Raw genomic sequence first — 27,905 nt, 5'->3', positions numbered from 1 at the left:
GGAACGCTCTCACCACCTCACTTGGAAGAAAAAGCACTTCTCAGGCATTTGTTCTGTTTATGGTTGTTCTCTGTACATCAACAAGAAGTATGAGAATAAGCCTAGAAAGGAAGAAAGAGCAACAGTTTTGGAAGACCAGGTTATGATTAAAAATGAAAAGAAGTTCTGAAGAAAGGAAAAGTAGCCTATAGGTAACCCTGCACAGTGGAACAGACCTGGGAGAGACAGAAATACAAGCTGTGGCCTCCCCTGGCCACAGGGGACATTTCACCCCCAGCTGGTGAACTCACCTCTTCTTAGCTTCCAACATTCTTATTATCATTCTTACTTTTAGTGATATTTTTCAGGTTTTTCATCTCACACCAAGGAAAACATGAAGGAAAAAGAAAAACAGGCAGGACCAAATTACCAGACAGTTACAGGAGACGCTTTCTATTCTTGAATGTTTCTCATACCATGACCCAAATGATTTTTCTAATAAGAAATTCCCATTTGTGACAGGTTTAATGCTTCAGAGTGAAGCAATGTGAGGGGTTAGAATCTGTTCTACTCTTAATGTATATTTCTGAAATTTGCTTTTTTAATAGGTTAACTCAAAAGTTATTATTAGGTATGTATTCATTCTAGCGGTGAGAGCAAAAGCTTACACGTCGACTTCCCATTGTGTACTTGGGAGGACTCCTCACTGCTCTTGGTCTTTCTCTTTAGAAAACAGCAAGCAGCATCCCTGCTCTTCCAGAATGTGAGATAACGAAGAGGTTCAATACAGTTAATGTCCTCCCTCCCCTTTTCTGAGAAAAAAGCACTTTAGCATCTCACCCACTTACTAAAATCTAAAACCCTTGACAGTGTTCTTGCCCTGGCAGAAGCCACCAAGTCGTCAGTCGTTAGCCCGAGCTTCATCTGGTCTCTGCTGCTTTATCCCCTCCGTGAGGTCTCGGCTGCCCCCTCTCTCACCTGTCTCCCCAAACCCCCTTGGCCCCGCTGTTTCGTGGCTGATAACCCACTTTGGCACTGGACTGACCACCTACCCCGTGACAATTTCTCCCTGCACAGCCTCGCGCTCAGGCTCTCCTCCTCCTCCTCTCCAAGTGCAAAACAGGCTCCAGCTCTCATGGGAGCCTCTCATTTTTCCTGTCCACTGCCTGGTCCTTCTGACCTCCCAGTGCGGGACTGGACCTGGACTAGACTGACAGTCTTTTCCGAGTGCTCAAATTCCTCCACCAACATTTCCAGCTGTTTTTTCCCTTCTGTTCTGCCTCTTGACATAAGGACTGAGCTCTCCAGTGTGCCAGATCGAGATCTAGTTCACATTAGCCGAGGGAGTTTTCCTAGGCTCCTGTGCTGAACGGAAGCTACCCTGATGTGTCTTTTAGCAAATACAGTATAAAAATGATGGAAAGGAAACCATTTTCCACATACAGATTTCATGTTGTTGCATAAATTACATTATCACATATAGAAAAAAAAAACTACAGTTCTTTATGCAACAGGGAGAAAGCGAATGCGAGGAATAGCCGAGCCTTTTCCGACTGTTAACTCCTCAGTTGCAATGTGGTGCAGATGACGTTTTTTTGCTGGGGGTTCCTAACATGTAGAGAGTCGCTGCACCCAACCCGTCCGCAAGCACTTGAACCTATCCGAGGGTGTAACCGCACTCCGGAGCTCAAGAGGATTTATCCCCGAGGCGGAAAAACAATTACCTGAAGGAAGACAGATATAGATCATTGAGTACTGAGATGCTTACTGCCTAAATGAGACTATATATCCTTATGGAAGTGGCAGCGCTAAGGAAGGGGAGACTGGGGGAATGATGGAGTCCGGCTGGAGGAGGAGAGAAGGCTAGCGGTTCATCCTGTGGGGTAATCGGGGTGCAGCTCCCGGCAGGAGGGATTAGGCTGAGTTTCTCAGTTCCATTCCTCCATCTCAGGGTTTCGTTTGCAGAGAAGAAATGCAGCGTACGCGCCAGCTCTGGAAGCAGTTGAGGAGAGCCCCCCTCTCCCAGCCCCATTTCTCCCTCCAAGCCGGTGCCAGCCGCGCGTAGGCAGAGGGGTGCAGGGACTAGGGAGCAGCGCTAATGCTCGGGGGCTGAGGGAGGAGAGGTCAGTGCCAGGCTGGACGCCCGCTCTGCCCGCGTCGGGTGGCCGGGGCAGCGGGTGGCGTGGGGTGTGGGTGCCCACCGGAGGAGGGGGCCTGGCTGGGGAGGGAGGGGATGGAGAAGGGGCTTCGCTGCTTCTGAGGAAGGAGCCTCTCTGCAGCGGAGCAGGGGGGATGGAGGTAGGGGTGCTGGCGGAGGTGGGGGGCCCCTGCGGCAGGGATTGCTGCCTTTTGGGGGGGCCCTCGGGGAGGAGGGGATTCAGCCTCCCCGCGGAGGAGGGACCTGCGCTGGAGCTGGAGGGAAGCTGGGGGGCTGAGGAGGTCTCTGCGGACAGGGGTGCCGGGAACGGGGTGGGGGGCTGCGGGGTGCTGGGGACGGGGAGTTTGGGGAGGGGGAACCCAAGGGGTCTAGCGGGGGCTACAAAGGATTCTGGACGCTCTGAGAGGTCTAGGGGGGGTCAGGTAGGACCTCCGAGGGTCGAGTTTGGGGGCTCTAAAGGGTAACTCAGGGGTTGGGTGGGAGCTTCAAGGGGCTGCGGGGAGAACTGGGGGGTGGTGGGAGCTCTGAGGGGTGAGTTTGGGGGCTCTGAAAGGCTGTGGGGTAACTCAGGGGTCAGGTAGGACCTCTGAGGGTCGAGTCTGGGGGCTCTAAAGGGTAACTCAGGGGTTGGGTGGTAGCTCCGAGGAGCTGTGGGGGGAACCCAGGGGGCAGGTGGAAGCTCTGAGGGTTGAGATTTGGGAGCTCTGAAAGGCTGTGGGGGAAAGTCAGGGGTTGGGTGGGAGTGCCCAGGGCTGAGTTTGAGACTCAGAAGGGCTGTGGAAGGAACTCGAGGGCTGGGTAGGAGCTCCTAGGGCTGACTTTGGGGAGCTCTGAAGGGCTGGGGGGTAATTCAGGGGTTGAGCTTGGGGTCTCTGAAGGGCTAGGGGGCAACTTAGGGGTCAGGTGGGAGTTCTGAGGGTTGAGTTTGGGGTCTCTGAAGGGCTGGGGGGTAGGTTGGGGTTGAGTTTGGGGTCTCTGAAGGGCTAGGGGGTAGGTTAGGGGTTGAGTTTGGGGTCTCTGAAGGGCTGTGGGGTAACTTAGGGGTCGGGTGGGAGTTCTGAGGGTTGAGTTTGGGGTCTCTGAAGGGCTGGGGGATAGGTTAGGGGTTGAGTTTGGGGTCTCGGAAGGGCTGAGGGGTAGGTTAGGGGTTGAGTTTGGGGTCTCTGAAGGGCTGGGGAGTAGGTTAGAGGTTGAGTTTGGGGTCTCTGAAGGGCTGTGGGGTAACTTAGGGGTCGGGTGGGAGTTCTGAGGGTTGAGTTTGGTGTCTCTGAAGGGCTGGGGGTAGGTTAGGGGTCGGGTGGGATCTCCAAGGGTTGAGTTTGGGGTCTCTGAAGGGCTGGGGGTAGGTTAGGGGTCGGGTGGGAGCTCCAAGGGTTGAGTTTGGGGTCTGTGGGGGAGCTGTGAGGGGGTCTCGGGGCGGGGGGGATCCGGGGAAGGCCGAGCGGTCCCCGTGCGGAGTCGGCAGAGCTCCGGGGGCGAGCGGGGACCGTAAGGAGGGGGCTCCGAGGGGGCTCCCCGCGGGCTTTGCCGGGGGTGCCCCGGGGCGGCCGCCTCAGCTCGCCCCTCGCTGCCGCCAGGCTGCTGCCTTCCTGCCCCCGTTACCGCGGCAACCGGCCGGGCTCCCCCGGCCCCGCCACGCCGGCCATGGAGCTGCTGGCAGCCGCGCTCAGCGCCGCCTGCGCCCTCGAGCAGGACAGCGCGGCCGGACTGCCCGGCAGGTGAGCGGGGACGGGGGGGGACGGGGGGGGGGGACAGAGAAAGGGGGGTGAGCTGGGGAGGGGGTGTCCAAAGGAGGGGGTGACCTGGGGAGGGGGGTGTCTGAAGGAGGGGGTGACCTGGGGGGGGGGGGGGTGACAGAGGGAGAGGGGTGTCCAAAGGAGGGGGTGACCTGGGGAGGGGGGTGTCTGAAGGAGGGGGTGACCTGGGGGGGGGGGGGGTGACAGAGGGAGAGGGTGTCCAAAGGAGAGGGTGACCTGGGGAGAGGGTGTCCAAAGGAGGGGAGTGACCTGGGGAGGGGGGTGACAGAGGGAGAGGGGTGTCCGAAGGAAGGGGTAACCTGGGCAGGGGGTGTCCGAAGGAGGGGGTGACGGAGGGGATCGTCCAAAGGAGATGGTGACCTAGCGAGGGGGTGACAGAAGGAGGGGGGTGACAGAGAGGGGGGTGTCCGGGGCAGGGGGCTGCCCTGGGGAGGGGGATGACAGAGGGAGAAGGGTTGATGGAGGGGGGTGTCCAAAGGAGGGGGTGACCTGGGAAAGGGGTGTCCAGGCCATGGGGGGACTGGGGAAGGGGGGGTGACAGAGTGGGGGGGGGGTGACAGAGGGAGGGTGGTTCAGGGCAGGGGGTGTCCAAAGGAGGGGGTGTCCGGGGAACGGGGGTGACAGAGGGAGGGGGTGACCTGGGCAGGGGCTGCTGTCAGACAGGGTGTCCAGGGGATGGAAGCAACTTAGGGGGTGGGGGGGTGCAGAGAGTGCCCAGGTTGATCCCTGAGCCGACCCCTGCCCGCAGGGACCCCGCGACAGCCGCTGAGTCCCCCACCACTGAGGGGCCGCCCGCGCACCCCATGACAGCCGATTCCTGGAGGAACCTCATCGAGCACATCGGTGAGGACGCCCCGTGCCCCTGTTCCCCAGCTGCTGTCTCCCACAACTTTTCCCAGTGTCCCACGCTCGCGGCAGCACTGCAGCCCCTCCAGCCCCCCGCCTCCAAATCCCCTCTGAACCCCCTATCTCCTCACCCAAACACCCAATCCCCCCGAACGCCCAACCCTCACCTGTCCATCAACCCCCACAAACCCTCCACTTTCCACCTGCTTCCCTGACCTCCCCCAGTCCTCCTATGCCAATCCTCCCGTTCCCCTCTTAAACCCTCCCTAATCCACCCAAAACCCCCAACCCCCTCAAATCCCCTTCCCAACCACCCATCTCTCCCTAAAACTAAATCCCCAACTCCCCCTAGTCTCCCCCTACCTCCCAACCTTCCTCCTTACCAGCAAATCAAACCCCAGTTGGTCATGGTCCTTGGGCAGGGGCGAGGAGCTGTGTGGCAGGAGCCCATCTCTTTCCTTCCTTCGGAAAACCTCTTGCTGACGGTGTATGAAGAGAAGCTGAGAGAGTTGGGGTTGTTCAGCCTGGAGAAGAGAAGGCTCCAAAGAGACCTTATTGCCACCTTTCAATATTTGAAGGAGGCTTGTAAGAAAGATGGAGAAAAAAACTTTGTAGCAGGGCCTGTGGCGATAGGACAAAGGGTGATGATTTTAAACTAATGAAGAAGTTTAGATATTAGGAAGATGTTTTTTTTACACTGAAGGTGGTGAAACACTGGCCTGGGTTGCTCAGAGAGGTGTTTGATGCCCCATCCCTGGAATGTTCAAGGTCAGGTTGAATGAGGAGCCTGGTTGAGTTGAAGATGTTCCTGCCCATAGCATGGGGGGTTGGACAGGGTGACCTTCATGGTCCCTTCCAACTCAAACCATTCTTTGATTTTGCTCTCTTCAGAGGCATCGGGTTTGCACGCTGCCTAGCAGGGGATTTAACACCATCGCTGAGCAGCTTTACCTCCATTCATCAGTATTGGTTCTTACAAAGCAGTAAATTGTTACGGCTACAGCCAACTTTCTGCTGAAATCTGATTTTGTGTATGCAGAATGGCGTAAGACTAAAGTATTGGGTCAACACCAACACAGAGACTGTGTTGATGGACCTCAGCTCTACACAGCGAGGTCAGCATGCATCCCTAACAGCCACTGGTGTCGAATTTGCAATGCAGGAGCGAGCTGTTTTGTCATTTGTGGTCTCTTTGTAAAGGCAGAGTTGAGGTTATCAGGGTGGCTGTGGAGGAAAGGACTGTTACGCTTTTGCTCTTGTGGTATTTTTCTTAATATTTCTTGTGAGATGAGGAGAGGATCTTCACAGTTTGTTTCTTGGTTTCCCACATCTGAATTGTGACATTCCTCAGAGAGATTTGGGTAACCGCGAAGTTAACTCCTATCCTGAGGCAAGTTTTATGGTGGGAATAGAGAAGCTTCATTTTTAAACAGTTCTGTTCCATGTCAGAAATGAAACTGCAAGATACTTGAATCTAGAGGGCAGGAATGTAGCACTTAGCATGGGAAAACTGGATAGATAACTCTCATGGGCAGCAAGGTGAACCTCCTCGGCAAGATCAAGGAGGCTTCTCACGCTGTCACTGCGAGGGGAGAGTGGCTGCACTTTGGTGTCAGGTTGTGGCGGGCAGGGCTGATTCTTGGAGCGCCTGATGCCACAGGGACAGTTGGGAAAGGCTGGTGTTTTCAGACAAGACAGTTGAGGTCAGGGCCTTCAGGAGGAAAGTAGTGAATGATTTGCATGGATGTTGCTAGATCTGTTACTTGCTTTTGGCTGCGCAGGAACTAATCTCCCAAGGCAGATGTGTCAATACGTTGTCAGTTTACTTGGACTGCGCTGCTAAGAGGCACGATAAAAACATTAAAACCAGCAGGACTTCAAAGCAACTCAGCTGCTGTATTCATACGTATTTCTATGTGCTGTGTATCAGAGGGAAGCCGTGCGATAGCTCTGTGCGCATCCATGTAACTGCAAGTAGGTCTATGGTACCTTGATGGAGGAGGCAGGGTTTTGACAACCAGAGATGCCATGCTAATCCCCAGCAGAGGTGTCATTTCAAATGGCTGGAGCACACTCGCTCGTTTCCCTTCCTTCTGCCTTTGAGGCATTAATGGACTTCTTGCCTGAAACTGGAGCAGAGAATTTCAGAGAAAACGTCTCTGGACCTCCTGAGATTTTATATAGCTTTCAATGTAATAACGTTTACTTTAAGAGCACTGCAAACTCTCTAAGGCAAGCATTTTCCAAGATTAGTAACTAGTTTTTCAATTCCCCTCGCAGTTTTTGAGAGAGCTGGGAAGGGAGACTGTGGCAGCAAAATTAAACGGAATAAACACAAAGGGAAAAGTCTATTATGTACTATACAAACTATGTAAACATCGCTTAGGAAGATCAGCCTTAACCACTCAAGTCAACAGCCAGCAGCAAACCCGTGCTCTGACCACATGGTTAACCTTTAGCCAGGTCACAGTAGGGACAGTTGGGGCATGAAGCAATGGATGGAGCTTGTACAGGTCTCTGACATTTTGTACTTGTTCACTTACTAAATGTAAGCATTTCCTAAATCGTCTTCTGAGTCACATTCAACTACTGATCCCTTTTTCTTTCTACACATTCAGTCAGTTCCCGGATGTATTGTTCCTTTCAACGTATCAAAACCCTGTTCCCTGACCTTGTATCAGTCAGGCTGCCCAGGGAGGGGGTTGAGTCCCCTTCCCTGGAGGGGTTTAAGGGACGGGTGGGTGAGGCGCTGAGGGGCATGGTTTAGTGTTTGATAGGAATGGTTGGACTCGATGATCCAGTGGGTCTCTTCCAACCTGGTTATTCTATGATTCTATGATTATATCCTGCACCATGACCATCTCCTGCTTCATCTAAAGCAGGTTTTTGCATTGCTTCTCCCCCACTATCTCCTCTAAGCCTTTGCTATACCTATTGCAACTTCTTTACTGACATGCAGATGGACCTTTTACACCAAGACAGCAAGGAGATGTTTTATCCATGCTAGCACAGCCTTCTTTGTTTCTTCCTACCCTTCCTCTGCCTAAACATCCACCCGTTTTTTGTCTTTATTCTAGTATCCACTTTCTGCCTCTTTGCTATATTTCTGTCTCTCGTGGTGCTTCAGCCAGTTTCTCGCCAGCTCCCTCCTTAAAACGAGTGACCTTGCTGTCATTTCCGAATGAGCTGTGGTGGTGAACGCCTTTAGTCAATCAAATCTCCCACCCATATTTGGTTTTGCCTGCCACCAAAGGCTCCATAGGTCTTCTCTGTTTGGTTGGTCAGACAAGGAACCTGGAAACGAAATCAAGTTTCGTGGTCTGGATTTTGTTTCCTTAAAAGCAAGGGGCAAATTTGTCTTGTGGATCTCTTTTAAAGGGCTGCTTTCCAGATCTGCAGAAGGGATACTAAATCCCTCACACAAGATATTCTTAATTGCCTCCGACTCACAGCGCAGACCCACCAGCACAACATGGCTGTACAATCAGGCACTGCATGTGTAAATTATCTCTGATGGGAGTGAAATAGAGAGGTTATGCTTTGATTTCCCAGCATGTTTTCCCTTGAGTGAGGCACTGCCCCTCCTGCTGCAGTTACCTCCCAGCCTGCCCCACTCTGCAGTGCACAGTTCAGTGGGGCAGCAAGTACCTAGTGCCCTACTGCACCAGAGCCTTCCAGCACAGGCTGAGCTTATGGATCGATAGAATCATAGAAACCCTACGTTGAAAAAGACATTTGAGATCATCGAGTCCGACTGTGCCTGTCCACTACTAAATCATATCCCTAAGCACTTCATCTACTCGTCTTTTAAATACCTCCAGAGATGGTGACTCAATCACCTCCCTGGGCAGCCTCTGCCAGTGCTTGAGAGCCCTTTCAGCAGAGTCAGTACCACTGGAAGCAGCTCTCGCTTAGCTCAACGCTTCATTCCTTTCCACCCCACCATGTGCTTAGCACCCTCACTGATCCTGAACAGCAGGCAGAAATGCTTAGGAGAGCCGTATAAGCCTCTTTGATGCAGAGGGACGTTATGTAAGTAGCAGCAGCCTGCAAAACTTCAGGGGAAGTCTCCTCTCTTCGGTTATCGTGTAGGAAGCTAACAGAAGACTGTATGGTTTCCTAGGCACAGCTACCCTTATTGCTATTTTAATCCGGTGTCGAACATCTTTCCATGGAGAACAGATAACAGGATACGCTCACAGACTGCGGTACTTCTGTTCTTGTGCCTGCGCCTGTCGCCAGCATATTTCTAATGTGGTTTTAAGAGTGACTAGTACAGAGCCTCGTGAAAGCTGGCCCAGAGATTTCATAGGCAGTAGCATCTACGTTTCTGCCCTCCCTGGACAAACTCCTGACCCAGTTGTCTCCCACCTTATTACACACGGACTCTGCTTCTGAGGTCCAATATCACAAGTGCGTGTGACCAGATAGACTTTTTAACCCCTAATGATTCAGACAAATTATGTAGGGCTTTTTTTTAGCATTGAGGAGTTTTTTCTTATTCATTCATGTTACACTTGGTGATTCAAGTATAAACCAAGGGAGATAATGTAAATTGTGCTCCTTCAGTTTGAGTAAGTGAGGAGAGTGACTCAGAGCGGGCTCATTCTCTCTGTCTTTTCGTATCTTCTAAATTAAATTCAAGCAATTAATATTCTGGTTCCTACCGATGGCTCAGAAAGAGAAACAGAACAGTTATCAAGCCCTAGGAGGGACAAAGTATCTTCTCAAGGTGGCCAAGGAATTTCAGGATTCTTACCTTTTTCATGCGCTCTGTTGAAATCAGGAGCTGGGGCAAGTTCTGTGCAATTTCGCCTGCTTCTCAAGTCAGTAATTGGAACTCAGGGGACACCTCCTGTGATTGATAGGCTGCAAGATGATGTGAATTCATAGCCTCTTCTTTAGTGCCCTGGCATTCAGGTACCTTTCGAATGTTCGTTTCGTACCTTCAGTCATCCTAGAAACTGAAGGAAAACAGAAGGAAATTAAGCAACATGTCCAAGGCTAATGGCAAAGTCAATACCGAAAAAAAGTAGCTGTGGCTTGTTGTCCTAGCGCTTTACCTGTCTAATGTCTTAACTGCAGCTCAATGTTTCCTCCTCAAGGGTTTTTATGGCCACCAAATTGCTCCTTTAACGTAGTCCCGGTGTGTCCAGACACACACTTACACATACCTGTCTATTTACAACTCATAACATAGTAATACTGCAGAGGAAATCAAGGTTTTAAAGAAACATTTAAAAGCCTGGCAAATAACAAACTGGTTCTTTTATGTCTTCCAGTTGATCATGGATTCGTCTGACTGTGTTAACCAAATGTTTCGTGACAGCAGATTGTTGACAACACTTTAGATTTAGAAATGACCTTCCATTTATAGTTTCTGCTTCTGGCTGAAATAGGAACACCATAATTGGCTTTTTCACTCAGCCCGGAAGGGATCTCTCTCACCTCTGCCGAGGTGAACTAGTGCGAAACAGCTGTCCTTTCCCACAATACATTTCTACTCTTGTTCAGCTACAATATCTCAGACCTGCTATGTTGCCTCCTAGGGCTCTTGTATCAGGAATATCGAGATAAATCTACGCGCCAGGAGATCGAAACTAGACGACTGCAGGATTCACAAACAGACCCTGAGGAGAGTTCACCCAGCGAGGAAACTCCATCTGAAGCAGAACCCACAAGTACAACTGAAAGCAAAGCTCCACCACAAATCAGTTTGCTGAGGAACTCCAACTCCAGGTTTAACTTATGGCAGGATCTTCCCGAGATCCGGAGCAGCGGGGTCCTCAGCATCCTCCAGCCAGATGAGATCAAGCTGCAGGAGGTAATGGGGGAAGGTGGAATGTTTTTTAACTGGGTTGCTGCTTAAAAGACCGCGAGTGAATTAAGTCAAATGATCGAGCTTTGTAAATTAAATGCTTCCTAGCAGCCACAGACAAGTTTTGCCCTGCTTAGTCCTTTTCCATGTTGCACTGGTTAGTGCTACTCATTCTTTTTACGAAACTACAGTTTTCCCAAATGCTGTTGCTGCTGGACATTTCTGTAGCAAAAAAACCCCTTCTTTTCCCTTTTCTGATTCAGCATTAGGAATAGTATACAAAGGAAGAGGCATGTGAAGAGGCTCTTGCAATAGGTCTTTTGCTTCCCAGTGCACATTAATCCTCTTCCGAAGTTACTAGCAGGCTACATAACTTCCACCAGAAATCTTAGAATCCAACTGTTAACAGTAATCTGTTTTAAATAGGATGGCATTAACGGAAAGGAAAAAGATAGAGATTGATAAACTTCCTTAGTTTTAAATGTTTTTACTTAGAGTCTTATGCAAAACAGTAAAAAATAATGACAGGTATATTTGCACTTTAACCATACAGTGCTGTGACATCACCATTTAAGAGTCATATGTTGTTAATTTAAGAGTAATACGCTGATAGGGCTGCATCAAATAGTGAAAGGAGTAGGTGGGGGTAGCTGCTGCAATCAATGAAAACATCAGTCACTCAACAATGTACAACTGGTCACTATTTTGGATTGCATGGGAGCACGGGTGCTTTTTGTCAGCGCATAGCACTGCATTCACAGCCCGCTGTGGAGATGGACAAGCCTTGTTCAGTGTGCAGCGTGCATTGTAATAGGAGTGATGAGCCTTTAAAGGCTTGATCCTGGGAGTCCTACTACACTCTGCGGCAGGATTGCATCCAGTGAGACCAGTGTATCCGTTTGGCCCTGGCCAATGAGATTGTCCCCGAAGCGCTGAGGAACAGCTCAAGGTGTGAGCAGTTCCCCCTAAGTTTACCTGGAGTTGCACAACGGACATTGAGGAATCATTTGCATTTACAGCGGACCCTCCTCTGGCCCAGGCTGCGATTCACTGTTACACCTGGAAGGCAGATCTTGTGAACCGCAGGGCTGTGACGGGCAGGGCTTTGTTACTCACACGCAGAGTGGGAGGGACCCGTGTTTATCCAGGGTAGCTTGGACTGGCAGCACAGGCTGTTACTGTGTCAGGGTTACAGCTGAAGGTGACTAAAACGTTTTGTTGCTTTTCCATGTTCTTCTGCAGGGGTTATTTCCATATCAGATTTGTTCTGTTTACCTGGCAAAACACGGTGCTTCTAACTGCCAGCATTACAAACACAATCTGGCATCTGAAATATTAACAAGCTTTTCTTCTTTCTGCTTAGAAAAGAAGTCTTTTACAGATAAATATTCACCTTGAAGTTTGCATTATGGATTTCAAAACCTGCCATTTCTGTTGAGTTACATTCATAACCCGTAGGTGTTTTAAGGAAAAAACCTCTGTGCTGCTAAACCCCAACATTAAGAGTGTTGAATTTTCTTCTCTCTGCTTAAATAGCAACAGAAATAAAGCAGATGGAGATGGGGCAGAGCTGCCTTAAAGAAGCGTTGTGCTTTCCCCTGATGCTAGTTTATCAGAGCTGAAATTTTCTTCCTGTTTGTTCTGGGATTAGCACAGTAAGAGATTACAAAATTGCTCAAAGCTGGAAAGCTGTGAAATTGGCTGAACATTGAACAGATTAAGTGAAGAATTTGCTCTGTGTGGAGAGTTAAGGGCAGAAAACTGGAAAACAGGAAGTAGATGATCCTTAAGGTCCCTTCCAACACAAACTATTCTACGATTCTAAAACAAGGAGGTCTGAAGAAGTCACAGAGGCAGTTAAATAGGTAATGTTGAATTCTGCCTTGCTATAAGCAAGCACAGCTTGCTCTTGCAGTCCTGGAATTCTGCTCACAATTACTATGAATTAGGATTGTGAGCTGTACGCGAGGGCTCGACATAGTGAATGTGAAAGTGTTCAGCTTCATGAAAGAGAATTGCAGGAATTTACCTGAAATACAGGGCAGGAGAAATTCTGGAGTAAAGGTTTTAGGGAGGAAATTTTTAAGGAGGAGAAAGGTTTTAGGGAGCATGCAGCTCTTCAGCCAGGAAAGGTAGAACACGAGTAGTATTTAGACCACAGGGAGGAATACTAGTACACAAGAAGAAGGAAAGTGGAAGCAAACACCTCTGTTCAGAGTTGAGGAAGGGAACATCACCATAGCTGTGATGGAGCTGGGCTTGAACAGTCTGAGACAAAGTTGCTCACCTGCAGTAGTCTGCAGAGTGAAAGAAACAAGAACAGGAATAGGAAATGGGTCTTCCTTACTGACAATGATGCAAAATTACAAAGCAGATTATCAACACAAGATGGAAGACAAGGCACAGGTGTTTTTCAAACATCAAAATAAGAACCGTTACTGGAAGAGCAATAGATGCTTGAAAGGCGTCATGGAAGGCCTTTAGTCGTTGTCCCCGTTGGAACAAGTGAGCCAGAAAATGGAGTTGCAGGAAAGAAAACAAACAAACAAGGCAACCAACCAAAAAAAGCACATCCACTCCACAGCAATTTGAGCAAAAAAAAATGTTGCAGCATGGCCCATTAGCCCTGGGAACTCAAACAGAATTCAGACAGCCGTGGCCTCTGCACACCAGCCTTTTTCATCTGAAGTGAACGTGGGAGTAGCAAGATGTAACAACAACTGGAAGTGTCACAACGAATGTGGGTGCAAATGCAGAAAAAGGAAGAACAAAAGAAAAAGCAAAAGACATGTTACAGAGCACAGAGGCCAGGGAAATAGGAAAATTATGTACTACTGGAATAATGATCAGAAAAGGCTAAGTTATTGATAGGGTAGTTCTAGGGACATCTGCTGAGCATCAAACACAGCAAAACATGAATCATCAAAGGCTTTCTCTTAACTATATGGAAAACATAATAATGCAAAAAGAACAAGGCAAAGAAACATTGTTTGGATTCTGACAGAGTCAGCGTGGAGGAAATGTCAGGCAGCATGCATGTAGCAGGATGAACAAGTGACTGGAGAGAAAACACACTCCCTGTATTGCATGTGATTCAAGGCCAGATTCCATCACCAAGATACTAGGCTCTGAAGAAGTAGCAATGTAGCAACTAGAAGCAGCAGCATTTAATTAGCGAACCTTCTTTCAGCATGAACCTTCAAGCAGATATAGATATGGCCTTTTTGTGGAGTAGCTCCAGTTAACTCCTCTTTCCCAGTTCAGTTCTCTACCTTTTATTTACCAGATGGTTTCTTCATTTTGTCCTTTTCTGCTTGCAAACTGTATTGATTTTCCTATATCATGTTCATCTTCTGTGTTTTAGGAGACTCTGAGCTGAATGGAACTCGGCCAAAACAATTTACTAATAAAAATAGTTTAGCAAAGGATTCTCAGTCTTTGAACTGAACCATTTTTACTGAGATGTATGAGCTTTGATAAAGTTTTTGGTAGGTATCATCTGGATTCAGGTCACTTTGATGTTAGGAAAAGGGTAGAGACAGAGTAGTCTGCACCATGTGTTATGGTGTGAATTTTGATCAGGGAGCTGCTGCTATGAAAATTTTCCATGCTCAAGCAAAAGAGGGTTTTGAACCTGTTTGTGTGCAATGGTGACACAGCGTTTCTGTCAAAGAGCGTATTTGACAGGCAGGCAGTCTTTCTTTTGTGTTCCATTTTCACAAAAATATCCAAATAAGATTTAATTTACTTTCCTTTGACCAAACCTTAGATCTCAAACCTCTAAATTTGCTGTACAGCGGAGCTGCTCTCCTCCAGACTGCTCTGGTGCTGGACCGCGCACTTCTAGCAGGTGGATGTCAGACTGGCCCTGAGCAGGCAATCGAGTCTGAGGGCTGGTCGCAGGCCACGCCGTGGCATCGGCTCTGAACAGCATCCCTCGTGGACCAGAGCATAATTCCCCCTTCTTATCTACATAAAGAGCAGGGTCATTGGGAACAAATATGTTCAATCCAAGCAATAAAACATCATATTGTCTCAATAGGAATTTAGTCTCTAGGGTTACTTACTCTTGTCTTTGGCGACTCTTAATTTTTCTCCTTTTTTATCTTCTGCATTTCCTTCTTCCTTAGGCTCCTCTTATCTTTTTGTTTTCTCAGTCTGTCTGCCAAAACATACGCAATGAAAACGATTGGATTAGCTTTGACATGACTATGAGAGGTCATGAAGTTAATGACCCAGAGGACTGATGGAACAGCGTCGGTCATGTTTCCAAGAGATCTTTTCAAACTATTTTTAGACTTGGGAAGGCAGTGTTACACCCAACGACATTTAGTTCAGGGTTTTTTTTCTAGTTATTTTTGCAATTCTGAGACCAGAAGCTCATGCTCGGTTTTCTAGTGACTGCTTAGAGCTAGCATAGTTCAGTTATTCCACAGAGAACACATCACGTGGTTGGATGTTTGCTGCCAGTTTAGGAGGTTTGCAGCTCATACTTACCACTCAAAAGGGAAACAGCAGCCTAGGCTGCTTGAAGCAGGCACTTTGGCTCTGCAGAGGACCGGCTGGATCGCCAAAATAAATTAAGAAACTTGTGCCTTACACGTGCTGTGAACACTTCTTGAAGCTTGTCCCGATCACTGGAGATGTTACGTACTTTTCTGGCACCCTTTTTTAATCAAAAGCCTGTTTGACTGGTATGCTTGCACCTCACACATGCCTGTGCAGGTCAAGCATCCCCCACTAAGGTGAATAGCAAGCACACACATTTTAATTTCTCCAGACGTAAGCAGAGAAGCGTCTGCAGATCAGGAAGCAACCTTCTAGATCAAAAAGGTTATCTGAGGGTTTAAAGGCTGTGGTATAGTGACAGATCTTGGTCTTGGCTCTTAGGGCCACCCTGCAGTCAAAGACTTGGCAGAAAAAACAGTGCAAAATGACTAGTGGTAGCAATCCCCAGGATATCTGGAAGGGACAGGCTGTCCCAACACGTCACGACTTATTCTTTGTTGTATCTTTACTTGTTTCCTGGTTTCCTCTCATTCAAATAAAAAGCTGCAGTTAAAGCTGTAAGAAGTACATTTAGGAACTAGCCAGTCATGCAGAGAGAGAGATAGGTTATCTCTCAGGGCTTGTGGAGACGGACCTGGGGGTCCTGGTGGATGAGAATCTGGACATGAGCCAGCAATGTGCACCTGCAGCCCAGAAGGCAACCATATCCTGGGCCGCATCAAAGTAGACGTGGCCAGCAGGGCAAGAGAGGTCATTCTGCCCCTCTATTCCTCTCTCGTGAGACCTCATCTGGAGTATTGTGACCAGTGTTGGAGCCCTCAGCACAGGAACCTCCCCTGTGAAGAGAAGCTGAGAGAGTTGACGTTGTTTAGCCCGGAGAAGAGAAGACTCCGAGGAGACCTTATTGCAGCCTTTCAATACCTACAGGGGGCTGATAAGAAAGATGGAGAAAAACTTTTTATCAGGGCCTGTAGCAATAAGACAAGGAGTAATGGTTTTAAACTAAAAAGGAGAAGTTTAGACTAGATATTAGGAAGAAATTTGTTCCGCTGAGAGTGGTGAAACTCTGGCCCAGGTTGCCTAGAGAGGTGGTGGCTGCCCCATCCCTCAAAACATTCAAGGTCAGGTTGGATGGGGCTCTGAGCAACCTGATGCAGTTGAAGATGTCCTGGCTCACTGGGGGTGGACTGGATGACCTTGATGGTCCCTTCCAATTCAAACCATTCTGTGATTCACCAGGTGCCCTGGTGAAGCTGCTGGGAGAAGCTGAGCTGGTATTCCTCCATTTTTCTCACTGGGAATCTGGCCTTAAAAAAAAATGTTCTCTTACTTCTTAACTGCCAGCTGTTCCACGTACCCCGGACAAGTATGTTCATTTCTACCTGCACCCTTTGCTCTGTCTCCTTTCTGGGAGCTGTCTGGGCATAATCTCCTGCTCTGGTGCTGGAACAGACCACCTTTTGACCTAACTGGTCACTGGGAATATTTCCCAGGCTACCAAACCCACATAGAACCAAAATGTCACTTTGTCTGATACTTTAGCAGCTCTGGATTGAGTTACAGTCCCTCCTTGCTCTGCCCATCCTTCCACATCTTGGACTGCAGCATAGTGTCGGATAAATAACCCGGGTCTCTGTCCCTTAGGTCTTTCTGTGACGCATAGCAATACTTCCAGGAAAAGACCAAAAACTGATTAGCAGAGATTTCAGATAATTTGTTTATAAGGAAAAAAAAAACAAACCCGAACAACAAACAGCCCACTAAAAAAAGAACATCCAAGCTACAAGAAAGCTCCCCAGCTAATTTGGAAGATATTTTTCCATATGTGCAGCACAAAAATTACTGCATATACCTGCTGCTCCATTGGATCTCCTCGACCCTGACTGCACCAGCCTCTGAGAGCCAGTGGAGCTTAGGGACACACACCCTTGCTCCCACCCTCACCAGAAGGGGAGTAGAGGGCAGTGGGGGAGCTTGGGCTGAAGGGTCAAGGCAGCTTTAGGTTCAAGGAAGCGAGACTTCTGCTGAGCTACCAAGAAAGTCCTCTTTTGGTAGCAGCAGCGTGGGCCAGGCCCCATTCAAGGAACCCAGGATGCACATTCATCAAGAGATGTCTGAAGGACCTAGTGATTTTTCACAGTGTCGAAGCCCTTGTGACGATCTTGAATTAATCTCACTTGAACTGATAGATTCAGTAGCTGTGTAAATAATCACCTTTTTTATCTACCAGTGAACAAAGACAACAAACACTTGCCTTGAGATAAGCGAGCTCTGTGTGACAAAAGTAGACTGTCCCTGTGGCATCTGATGTGGGCAGAAGGTTTTATATCCCTGTCTTATTAACTCATGATTTATCTCTGACCCAAACCATCAATTTGTTTTTCTGCTTCCCCAGACCACATCCCTGGCTTTAACAGGAGCAGCAAGGGCTGGAATCATTTGTTGCTTATAGTTAAGGACTAAAGCATCTTGTCCTAGTCCTCGGTGAACTGGGTCAGAAGCGTATGACTGGAATTTTGGACAGTAGCACTGTATTTCTTTTGGGTCAGGGAACACACAGGGGCTGGAGCACCACAGCTGTGTATTTCCATTAGCTCTGCCGCAAGGAGCACGTGTCACACGCTGGGACTGCAGCGTGTCAGGTGCTGGACAGCCCAATCCCTACACCAAGGCTTTTCTAAAACAAGAGTGGAGAGGGTGCAAGGAGAACCTCCTGGGCAGCACAATAAGCCCCAACGAGCAGAGATACAAGGCAGCACTGTCATGGTCAGCAGGGGATTGGAGGGTGTGTGGGAGCTGCCAAGGAGGGCTCCCTGAAAGGGAGATGAAGGTGTAAGACCTGTGACAAGTGGGCACAGGAGGGATCCAGTGGCTGAGCAGCCTCAGGTCAAGCCTAAGTGACACTAAGAAAGAAGGGAGGAGCCCCTGAAGTGCATTTATATTTGCACGTGCACAGAAACAGACTGCTTGTATATCATGAGAAAATGAGAGAATTCTGCTGGAGTGAACCAGTGGAAGGAAGTGCGGTCAGGCAACTTGGGAGAGAGACAGAAAGACACAGGGCTGATGGTTGAGGGAAGAAATCTTCCGTTTAAATCACTATCCTGTGTAACACATAACAAATGCCATTGTGGGCTTACCTGTCCTCGTACTCTGAGCCTGGAGGGTGGGTGCAAAGTCCACGTCTGTGTGCAGCACAGGTGCTCGCAATAGCGCTGTGTGTCCCTCTCCATGGAAGTAGAAGGTACCTGCTGATTTCCTTCTTTGGCCTTCTCCCTCAGGCCATGTTTGAGCTGGTTACTTCTGAAGCTTCATATTACAAAAGTCTGAATCTGCTGGTTTCTCACTTCATGGAAAACGAACGTCTGAAAAAGATCTTACACCCGTCTGAGGCACACATCCTCTTCTCCAATGTCCTGGATGTCATGGCTGTTAGCGAGCGGTAAGACAACTGCTGCTGGACTTTTGTCTAGCTGAATGGCTCTGCTTTAGCTAACCTCATCAGGGGATGGAGGAGCTGACGAGGGGCAGTCTGTTACCCACAGTCTTTTCAAAGAGCCTGTGGACACACTCATTGCTTTAAACCCTTCTGGGAGTTTTCCTGGGACAGACAGTCACCTTAACATGAGCATTGCTTTCTCACCTAGCTTCCTGTTGGACCTCGAGCAGCGAGTGGAGGAGAATATTGTGATCTCAGATGTGTGCGATATTGTCTACCAGCACACGGTTAATCACTTCTCTGTGTACATCACCTACGTCTCCAACCAGACCTATCAGGAGAGAGCTTACAAGCAGCTTCTGTGAGTTCCGGTGCTTGATGCTAAATTACTTTGCAAAATTGTATAGGCCACGGATTTAGCTGTAATTTTGATATTTATGAGAAAGGGCTAGATAGTACAGAAACCAAGATTTCCCACTTCACTGATTTTTCACTGCACCTGTAAAAAGAAAACACAGTTAAAATGCTTCATGGTAAGGGGTGACATGGTATGCAGGTAACATCCCGCATAAATTCAAAGCCAGCATGTCACAACTGAGGGAACTATTTATGGTGTCCACGGGGACACATGCTTGTGAAATGTATGCATTTTTAAACTGCAAGTAAAGGCAAGAGACTGAAAGGCCAAGAATATAATACAGATCTCTGATAAGAACAGCCATTGCTTTTGTCAAGGTTTTCAGTGAAGCATTTGACTTTCCTGCAACTGAATATTATTTTTTTACACAGACATTACCTAGGCCTGGAGATATAATCTGAGAATTTTTTTTCAGTATTTTTCAAGTTTAACAAGTCTTTTGGTCCAGTAGGAATTCTCTTACGGCAGCTCTAAACAAAGAGTGCCCTACAAGCTTGTCTTTGAGCAGGAGAATTAATTTTTCTTCAGTTACAATGTCCTGGATTCTTTCAGGACAGCCCATTGCACAAGCCGCACTGTATTTCCTCCCCACAGCAGAAGCTGGTTCAGGGAGAGTAACAAGCCCTAATCCCTTCTTTTCTCTGCTATCCAGCATTTGAGGCAAACCCCACACACGCTTTAAGGGGCCTCTGTTTAGCTTGGCCAACCGTTCTCTCCAAAAGGATGGTACCACAGGGTTTCCCTCCGTCAGAGGTGAGCAATATAGCTGCAGAATATAAGCAATTTGCCTAGAGCTGTTAGCTAAACACTCAGAAATGAAGCAGTGATAGGCTGGATTACTTTAGCTTGAAAAGGACCTGTTGGAGCTATTCCTAGATAGAAATTTAGAGGGCAGCATTTTTTTCATCTGCAGGAGAACATAAAGCAAATTGAAAACAAATAGACTCCCTTCCACCAGTTCCTAGCTAGCACAAGTATTCTGCAGCATTTGGCTGAGCCTGAAGCCCGAGGCGTGCCACGGTTCCCTCCATTTGGCTGTATCTCAGGTGCACATAGGTCCATTCTGCTGTGGCTTGGCGAGTCACATAAGTACCTCCCTCAGCAGGGAGAAACACTTAGAGTGGCTTCTCTTGATTGTTGTGAGTCATACAAAGTAAAGGCACGTTTTGCACAGCAATCTCTTTGCATCTGTGCTGGTTTTGCTAGCCAGGTCTCCAGCAGTGTAAGTTTTCCTCGGAGCCCCACAGTTGTCAGGAAGCATTGTGTTTGAGTACGGCAGCTGGGGCTGCTCTGTGCTGCTGTGTCCGTGGCCCAGCAACGCCCTCACCTGCTGCAAACACCATAAGGGAAGACCCAGGCATGGTTGGACTCGATGATCCAGTGGGTCTCTTCCAACCTGGTTATTCTATGATTCTATTCTATGATTCTCGGGCTGGGTAGTGATTTCCATCCTCCAGCTAAGCAGCCAGGAGTAACCAAGCTTGGGCTGTTCTGTGGCTTGTCTTATTCTTATGATTGTGTGAATTTCACCTTGTCACAGAGTTCCAGCTGTGTAAAAGTATATAATTATGCCTCTGACTCATTTACTTGGACACACACCCCATTCACGCACACCTACGCACACAGCGTATGCTGCTGAGCTAGATGTGCTAACACATGTGAATGCTACCATGGCTTCTACATTAAAAGTCTATTTTTTTCCCTCCCCCAACACTATATAAATAGTTCTAGATTTAAACTACAATACACCTAGAAGTGTTCAGTCCCCTCCTCCCCGCTTCTCTCTTACTGGGAGAGGCCAGGCAGATGCTGTTGCTGGGACTGAGCTGCTTTTGGGTCACCAGCCGTGTAGAATCATAGAATTACCATGTTGGAAAAGACCCGTCAGATCATCGAGTCCAACCATTCCTATCAATCACTAAACCATGTCCCTCAGCACCTCGTCCACCCGTCCCTTAAACCCCTCTTGGGAAGGTGGCTCAACCCCCTCCCTGGGCAGTATAGCGGAGTCTCGAGCAGAGTAGCACTCAAAGCTCTCACCTTCTCTCTCTCCTTTCAGCCAGGACAAGCCAGCTTTCCGGGAAGTGATCTCACAGCTGGAGCTGGATCCTAAGTGCAAAGGCCTGTCCTTTTCTTCCTTCCTGATTCTGCCATTTCAAAGGATCACTCGGCTGAAGCTGCTGGTGCAGGTAGAATTTTGCTCTTCTTTCTCTCTCCTGAAAGTCATCTGGATCACTCCTGGAATTTTCCTTTCCAGCAGTAATGAATGAGGCTTAGATACAGCCACAATCAATCCTAGAGCTGGATGAAGCCTTTCTGTACAGTTAGACATTCTCAGCAACTATGAAAGAATAACTTCAGTCACTCAGAGACCATCCCCCAGTTAATGTTGCATTCTGGCGAAAGAGTTGAGGAGGAACTTTGTTGAGCTGCTAAAAGTAGTAGCAACAGTGCATTAACACAGCAGCCTGATGGCTGGGATGCAGACACACAGATGAAAGTGCAGAACAACTGCAAGACTCAGAAATGCTCCTTGCATAATACCCTGCCTTGTGGTGGCTTGGACCAGACTGTCAGCCCTCTTCCACCTGTGCTTTGCCAGCTTCTCTAAACAATGCTGGAGGCTGTGCTTCTAGGGATAAGGAAACAGCTCAGTCCCAAGGGGTCTTACCCTGCTGGGATTACCAATAACACTGTTAGTGCCACTCTATTTTTATATATTCATTTATTTTTATAAAATAGGAGCCTGCCTTCAATCTGTCTTTTAGATATAAGGCTAAATGGGAACAGGTTTTAACAAGAAAGAGGAACTAAGAGGTGAGAGTCACTGTTCTCTGTCATCTATTCTGTAATTAGGCTGATGGCCAGAAATAACTCAGAAGCTAGCAAAGACCTTTCTGTGCTGTCAGATTGGGATCAGAATTAACACAGCTTTTCCTCCACTGCAGAATATTTTGAAGAAAGTGGAAGAGAAGTCTGACAGAGAAAACACTGCTCTGGATGCACATAAAGAACTGGAAACAGTAAGTTTGAATGAGCTAACTGAAGGCTATTAAAATTAAACCATCATGCTCATTCCCTACCCCACCACCACCTCCCTCAAAAGAAAAGACCTACAGGCTACATTCTCTAATAGAGCTGTTCTTTTGAATCCTGTCACTATGCTTCACAAGTATTTGTTTTCTGAAGTCTTCCTTGCTCTTAAAGATGGACTAATCTAGCAGCACTTAGATGTCAGTGACAAGGAATCCCTTGCTAAATACAGATGTGTGTGTTTCCGCTGTAGGAAAGGGCAGAGAGTCTTCAAGAATACAAATTGGTTTTGCAGGTACCCGAAGGTGATGGATCCCACTGAGAGATTTAATTAGCTGCAACAGGCAGCAGAGTAGAACTGTGTCAGGTTTTTCTCCAATACATCACACTTCTTTCTCTGACCTAGAATAACAGTTTCTTAATGAAGTACTCAGGTTTGCTGTTAGCCGTCTTGCCTGAGGCTGGCAGGTAGGTGTTGTGCTAGTTATTGCTGTGTACAAGACACCAGGAAGGCTTTGGGATGTTTTCCATCAGGACTGTTCCTGACAAGATCCCACCTCCAGGCTACACATCTGAATGGTCTGGATGTAGCTGGCATCTGCGTGGGCTGGGACAGCGTTAGAACCCTTCCCCAGCTGAACCATAGAACATCTTTCAGATCCCACAGTTCAATATAAGGATTTGAAGTTGAACACTGTGCTAGAACATCAGTGTGAGGATACCATTGCAGCCTCTGACTGAAATACTACAACAAACGGGCTCTTGGATTTGCCCTGAACTAGCCTAGGAAGTGTAGCGTTGGAGATGGCTGGGGATAAAGACGGAGACCTTAGCAATGAAGAATATTCTGCATTAGTTTGGATTTGCAGAATCCCTCACGATGTATCTGGTAGCCAATTGGTTTTCCATTGGTCAAAAGTCTGAGGCAAAGTCTGTTTCTGTAGCATGCAAGTGACTACAGCTGCTGATGGAAAAATGCTCTTTTTCTACTCAGCTGTCAGTGACTCACGTGATCAGTTTGGTAACTCCTCTCACATGGTAACTTATCTCTAAGTGTTTCAGTTCACATGCCTAATATCCAACTAGGTTCAGGCATCACAACAGAGATCACGCGTGCATGTTTTCTCTGTAGGTATTCTATTTGAGAGTCAAGAGCTGATCAAGGTTTCAGTTGCTGATAGCCTGATGGATTTTGAGTAACAGAAGCAGAGCACAGAGTGGAGCTTGTTCTCCAACATAATTTTTCTGCCTAGCTAGGTCTCAAGAGAGTTGCTCCTTATGAAACAGGCAGTGGCATCTAGGTTAAGGTCTCTGTAACAGGGTAGTGCCTGCACGTTCCTTGTGGTTTTTCTGTTAAAAGTCTGTACTCAGAACACAGCTGGGCTCTGTATGATGAACCATCCCTTTCCCTGGATATTTTATAGCCTTGGCATCTGGTGATGCCTGGCAGAACCACAACATTTACATCTTTGAAACGAAGATCTTTGGCTTCATTCTCTTTGTGAAGATAATACTGCTCATACACCCTCGTTGGGGTTAAAGAGGATACATGGTGTGTCAGGATCTGGAAAATGAGCTGTGTCACCAGGAGTATTGCTTAATGCTGCCTGGCTCAGTTACTGAATGCAGACTTCTAATGTCCTCTGACCATCAGCTTCCAGCTATAATACCTTCTGGGTGTCTGGGGAATTTTGGTGAGATTTCCTCCCGCCACCTTTCTCTTTTTCCATTCAAATACAGTGCTGATAGAAGGATTTAGCTTGGTCAATTCCTTTTACAGCAGGGAACTTACTTACCCTGTCATGGTCAGGCCTTTCTGCGCTGTCACTTACCTGCTTAAGGCCAGTGGAGGCAAATCTGTCCACTCTTCTTTTTCCAGGTGGTGAAAGCATGCAATGAAGGTGTCAGGAAGATGAGCCGAACAGAGCAGATGATCAGCATCCAGAAGAAACTGGAATTCAAGATCAAGGTATAAGCATAGCCTGGTAACCCTTTGCAGACAGCAAGATAACAGCATCGAGGTGTTGTGTGCACATACACGGTAGTAACCTCGTTGTGCTCCTTTTCGTGATGGCATCACCCACACTGTCCCACTCCAGAGCCTCTGTAAGGATGCTGCTGCCGCAGGCACTGCATCCATGCGTGCGATCTCCGTGCGTGCTGCAGAGAGAGCGAGCCAGGGGCAGCACTGAGGCCAGCTTGTTGTGTGTGTGCACAGATGTGACACACTGGCAGCAAACCCCCTGTGCGCAGTGGGTGGCTCCTGCTCCAGCACTCAGTCCTGGCTCTTCCCTCTCACCTCTTTTCAAAATGCAGGTGAGCTTTCAGCTATTATTTTATATTACAAATTACATTAAAGCAAGATGAAAGCTACAAACCAAAACATTTTAAAGCTGGAAAATACCAAAGTGAAGACCGTCCCACCATTGTAATTCATCCCTGTGTTTATGTACAGTCTCTAATTACCTAATAATGTTCTGTTCTGGCTCAACTCATGGAATGACTGAATCAATATTTAAGAGAGTCTAAGCAGATCTTATTTAATATATGCCATAAATCTCCAGAGCTGGGTATAAAGTTGCCAGTACTTTTCTTGAGTGCTGTGGAGATGCTACTCAGATCTGTCTGAATCACAAACTTTAAGGAGCATATTTAGCTTCCCAACAATCTTTTTACATACCTGGACCATTAAAGCAAAAAACTTCGAGACTGTTTGGAAAGCCACACTGGGCACCCGAGAATTTGATTTTTCCAGAGCACTTTACCAGTGTGTCAGGGCTAGACAACAATCCACAGGATTAGCTTGGCGTAGCTAGAAGGCTGCCTTCATCTCTTGTAAAGCTGAGGCTGTGACACCAGGCAGGAGTGGGTTCATCCCTGTAGCAGCTCCGTCTTGGGCAGTGGTGCAGGCAGGGCTTCTCTAGTGAAAAGAGCATGGAAAGAAAGACCTGTCACAGGGCATGTGACAAACACGAGGTGGGAGGGAAGGTGGAAAAATAGCGGTTACACATATATTTACCTATACTGCAGTCATTTGACTGGATGCGCAGTGTTCTTCTAAAGTAAAATGTGCTTTGTTGAGCTTCTTGGTTTTAACACAATATGTGGTAGAACTCCAGCCAAAGTGCTGTCTTGGCTGCATGGAGAGTATTATCCCCCTGGCTGGGACAGACCCAAGCTGTGAGAAACCATTTAACCTGGTTTTTGTAGTGAAAAGGCCAAATACAGGTTTTTGAAAGTCAGTCTCCCTGGCCAGAAAGGCTGAGTCCTGGTGATGAAACCTAGGATTGCCCAGAGACAGATGAGGCTCTGCAAGGCGTAGCCTGGTGTTTAAATGCAGCCCTTGGCACTCCAGCATCGCTACCCTTGAGTGTTCATTCTTGGGCCCTTGCTGTGTCTGTCCTGACTGTCTGTGCTGGGCTGTGGTGCAGATGGCAGAGCACACTGCCCTCTCTTTGTCTGATCTTTGCCTTCTTTTCCTCACTTGTAGTCCGTTCCCATCATCTCTCACTCCCGCTGGCTGCTGAAGCAGGGGGAACTCCAACAAATGAATGGTCCGAAGACATCACGAACACTTCGCACCAAGAAACTCTTCAGAGAAATCTACTTGTTCCTTTTCAATGATCTGCTGGTAATTTGCCGGCAAATTCCTGGGTGAGTGCAAAATTCAGACAGTATGCAGGGTACCTCGTTAGTCCTTTTTGACCCTGGGTTTATCCAAGATTGTGCTGCTCTGTCTCTGTCTTGTCACCCAGGCATAAGGGAGGGCATCGTGGCCTGACCTGTGCACCCTGCTCCAGCAGTCACCTTGTCTTTGAGCACAGGTGACTCTTCATGGGTGGCACAGCTCTCTCCTGATGAAAATTTACGGCAAACAGGACCTGAACGGATTCCAGGCAAGGTCTCCCAGCAGAGAGGGCTGGGGCTTGTTTATCCACCAGTGAGCTACCTCAACTGGTGGGATGACTCAGGAGGCCTGTCTTCCTGTCAGGAAGTGACTCTTGACTCATCGCTGCCTGAAGAATAGCTCAGATTCAGTCAGTTAAACTTCTAAGAAGGCAGAGTAGAAAATTTGAGCAGCTGGGAGGGGTATAAATTTCGGCATGAGGCTAGCAGTTATATTTGACATGGTGTGACCTTCCTCAGGAGGAGGAGAACATCATCATGCTTTGGACTATGTCTTGTGCAACTAGAGACTAGTGAAATACAGCACCACAGACAGATGGGTCCCAGAGAACAAGGCGTTCTTTGTAGCATTAACTAGACTCACCAGTAGAGAGCATCTTGCTAGTCCAACATTTCTAATAAACTTGTCGCCGCAGTGTCTGTACGCCTGGAAATGTTTTGCTTCTGCGGCAGCTTGCATCGAGAAAACACAGAGGCATTTTACAAACAGGAATGAATTAAGCCTTACAGTCCCCTCTGAAGGAACATCGTCCGTGGGACAACACGAGGAGCTCAGAAAGAGCAAGCAACTTGTTCTAGGCCATGTGGGATGTTGAAGGCAGAGCAAGGAGGTCTCTTGCTTTGTGGTGGGTTTTTATAGCTGCTCGCTCATCCCATCCCACAGCAGGACATTTTTTTATTTCCTGTCGTGCAGCGGTTCCTGGTCTGTGTCCTCAGTACAGGGTGGCTGAAGCCAAATTCTCCTGGGATCACTGCAGTTTTTCCTAACCTCCTCTTTAACCTCTCCCAGGGACAAGTACCAAGTATTCGACTCAGCTCCTCGGGGACTTCTTCGGGTAGAGGAGCTAGAGGACCAGGGGCAGAGCTTAGCCAATGTCTTCATCTTGAGGCTGCTGGAGAACGCAGATGACCGGGAGGCCAGCTACATGCTGAAGGCATCGTCCCAGTGAGTACAACAGTCGGCCCCACTGATGCTCAGCGCTGCTCTCTCCCTGCACCCACGTGAGGGCTGCACGCCCTGCACGGGCACCAGCTCTCTGGACTTACCAGGGTCAGGCAGGCAGAGGTCCCACTTCTGGTCAGAAATCAGCCCCAGCATGGGAGCCCAACAGATTTACGGCTCACAGCATATTCAGACAGTAAAAACAAGCAGGATGTATGCTGTGCATGCTCTGGCAGCTCAGCTGGTTTGCCTGGAATCATAGAATCATTATGGTTGAGAAAGACCTCTAAGATCAAGTCCAACCATCAAGCTAAAACCATTTACAAGATCAAGGCTGTGCATGATCAGCCCTGTGAAGTTAAGCGCCTCCTGCTTGTACGCAAAGGTGGGAGAAGCTGCCTCTCCCCCAGTGCCTTCCACAGCCGATGCCGATCTTGCGCAGCCCTTCTGTTGCTCAGGGCCTCTTTGTCTCCCTGGATACGGATTTTTTTGGCTCTCTGAGGCTCTGTGATTTTTCACTTCAGGCTCCAACAAGCTCACATTGGGCAAATGATTCAGCTGCACTAACACAGACCTGATTGTTTTGGCACACAGGACATGGCTTCCTTGCTGACCCAAGCCTTACTAGGCCCATATTTTCTATGCACAGCATCTGTGTTATTACACATAGAATCGTAGAATAGTTTGGGTTGGAAGGGACCTTAAAGATCATCCAGTTCCAACCCCCCTGCCCTGGGCAGGGACACCTCCCACTGGATCAGGCTGCCCAAGGCCCATCCAACCTGGCCTTGAACCCCTCCAAGGATGGGGCAGCCACAGCTTCCCTGGGCAGCCTGGGCCAGGACCTCCCCACCCCCATAGCGAAGAAATTCCTCCTTATGTCTAGTCTAAATCTGTTCCTCCCCATGACCTCGCATCCTATCACTATATGCCTTTGCAAAAAGTACATGTGGGAGTACCACCAGCTAAACAGCTGCTTAGGATGCTGTGCAACCCCATCCTGATAATGCTTTGCTGTCAGTAGGTCAGCATTTGACATCCATATCCCTTAAGGAACACCAGCTCCAGCTGGGACCACATCCTGCTGCAGTTCCAGGAG

At 48.2% G+C, this 27,905-nt stretch overlaps 1 protein-coding gene and 1 long non-coding RNA gene across 10 annotated transcripts in view; one reads left to right on the top strand and one right to left on the bottom strand.

Moving 5' to 3' along the window:
* Nucleotides 1-27,905, top strand: part of NGEF (neuronal guanine nucleotide exchange factor) — a 54,357-nt gene that overhangs the window by 21,101 nt on the left and 5,351 nt on the right. For 3 of the 7 annotated variants that reach the window (XM_069865034.1, XM_069865033.1, XM_069865035.1), the window contains 10 exons: nucleotides 3,715-3,855; nucleotides 4,643-4,737; nucleotides 10,290-10,564; nucleotides 18,349-18,509; nucleotides 18,715-18,867; nucleotides 20,984-21,113; nucleotides 21,873-21,947; nucleotides 23,837-23,926; nucleotides 25,448-25,611; nucleotides 26,654-26,809. In XM_069865034.1, the coding sequence (XP_069721135.1) occupies nucleotides 3,715-3,855; nucleotides 4,643-4,737; nucleotides 10,290-10,564; nucleotides 18,349-18,509; nucleotides 18,715-18,867; nucleotides 20,984-21,113; nucleotides 21,873-21,947; nucleotides 23,837-23,926; nucleotides 25,448-25,611; nucleotides 26,654-26,809 (1,440 nt within the window). Of the gene's footprint in view, nucleotides 1-1,594; nucleotides 1,732-1,971; nucleotides 2,103-2,163; nucleotides 2,278-2,334; nucleotides 2,419-3,714; nucleotides 3,856-4,642; nucleotides 4,738-10,289; nucleotides 10,565-18,348; nucleotides 18,510-18,714; nucleotides 18,868-20,983; nucleotides 21,114-21,872; nucleotides 21,948-23,836; nucleotides 23,927-25,447; nucleotides 25,612-26,653; nucleotides 26,810-27,905 lie in introns of those variants that run through there. The other 4 variants (XM_069865037.1, XM_069865039.1, XM_069865038.1 and 1 more) reach the window with 4 other exon arrangements.
* On the bottom strand, nucleotides 1,334-21,213 carry LOC138724798 (uncharacterized). 3 transcript variants are annotated; one of them, XR_011338105.1, is made up of 7 exons: nucleotides 20,965-21,213; nucleotides 18,208-19,005; nucleotides 14,626-14,720; nucleotides 14,337-14,527; nucleotides 9,500-9,704; nucleotides 5,124-6,869; nucleotides 1,334-1,703 (listed from the first exon to the last, which is right to left on the bottom strand). It is a non-coding gene; the product is annotated as an uncharacterized lncRNA (long non-coding RNA). The 3 variants fall into 3 exon arrangements; XR_011338104.1 differs by having other exon boundaries at nucleotides 1,336-1,703; nucleotides 9,804-14,527; XR_011338106.1 differs by lacking the exon at nucleotides 14,337-14,527 and having other exon boundaries at nucleotides 1,335-1,703.

The sequence above is a fragment of the Phaenicophaeus curvirostris genome, chromosome 10 (genome assembly GCF_032191515.1).
Source record: "Phaenicophaeus curvirostris isolate KB17595 chromosome 10, BPBGC_Pcur_1.0, whole genome shotgun sequence".
NCBI classification, from domain to species: Eukaryota; Metazoa; Chordata; class Aves; order Cuculiformes; family Cuculidae; genus Phaenicophaeus; species Phaenicophaeus curvirostris.
Note: the sequence above shows the minus strand (reverse complement) of the source record. Positions and strands in the feature narration are given on the sequence as shown.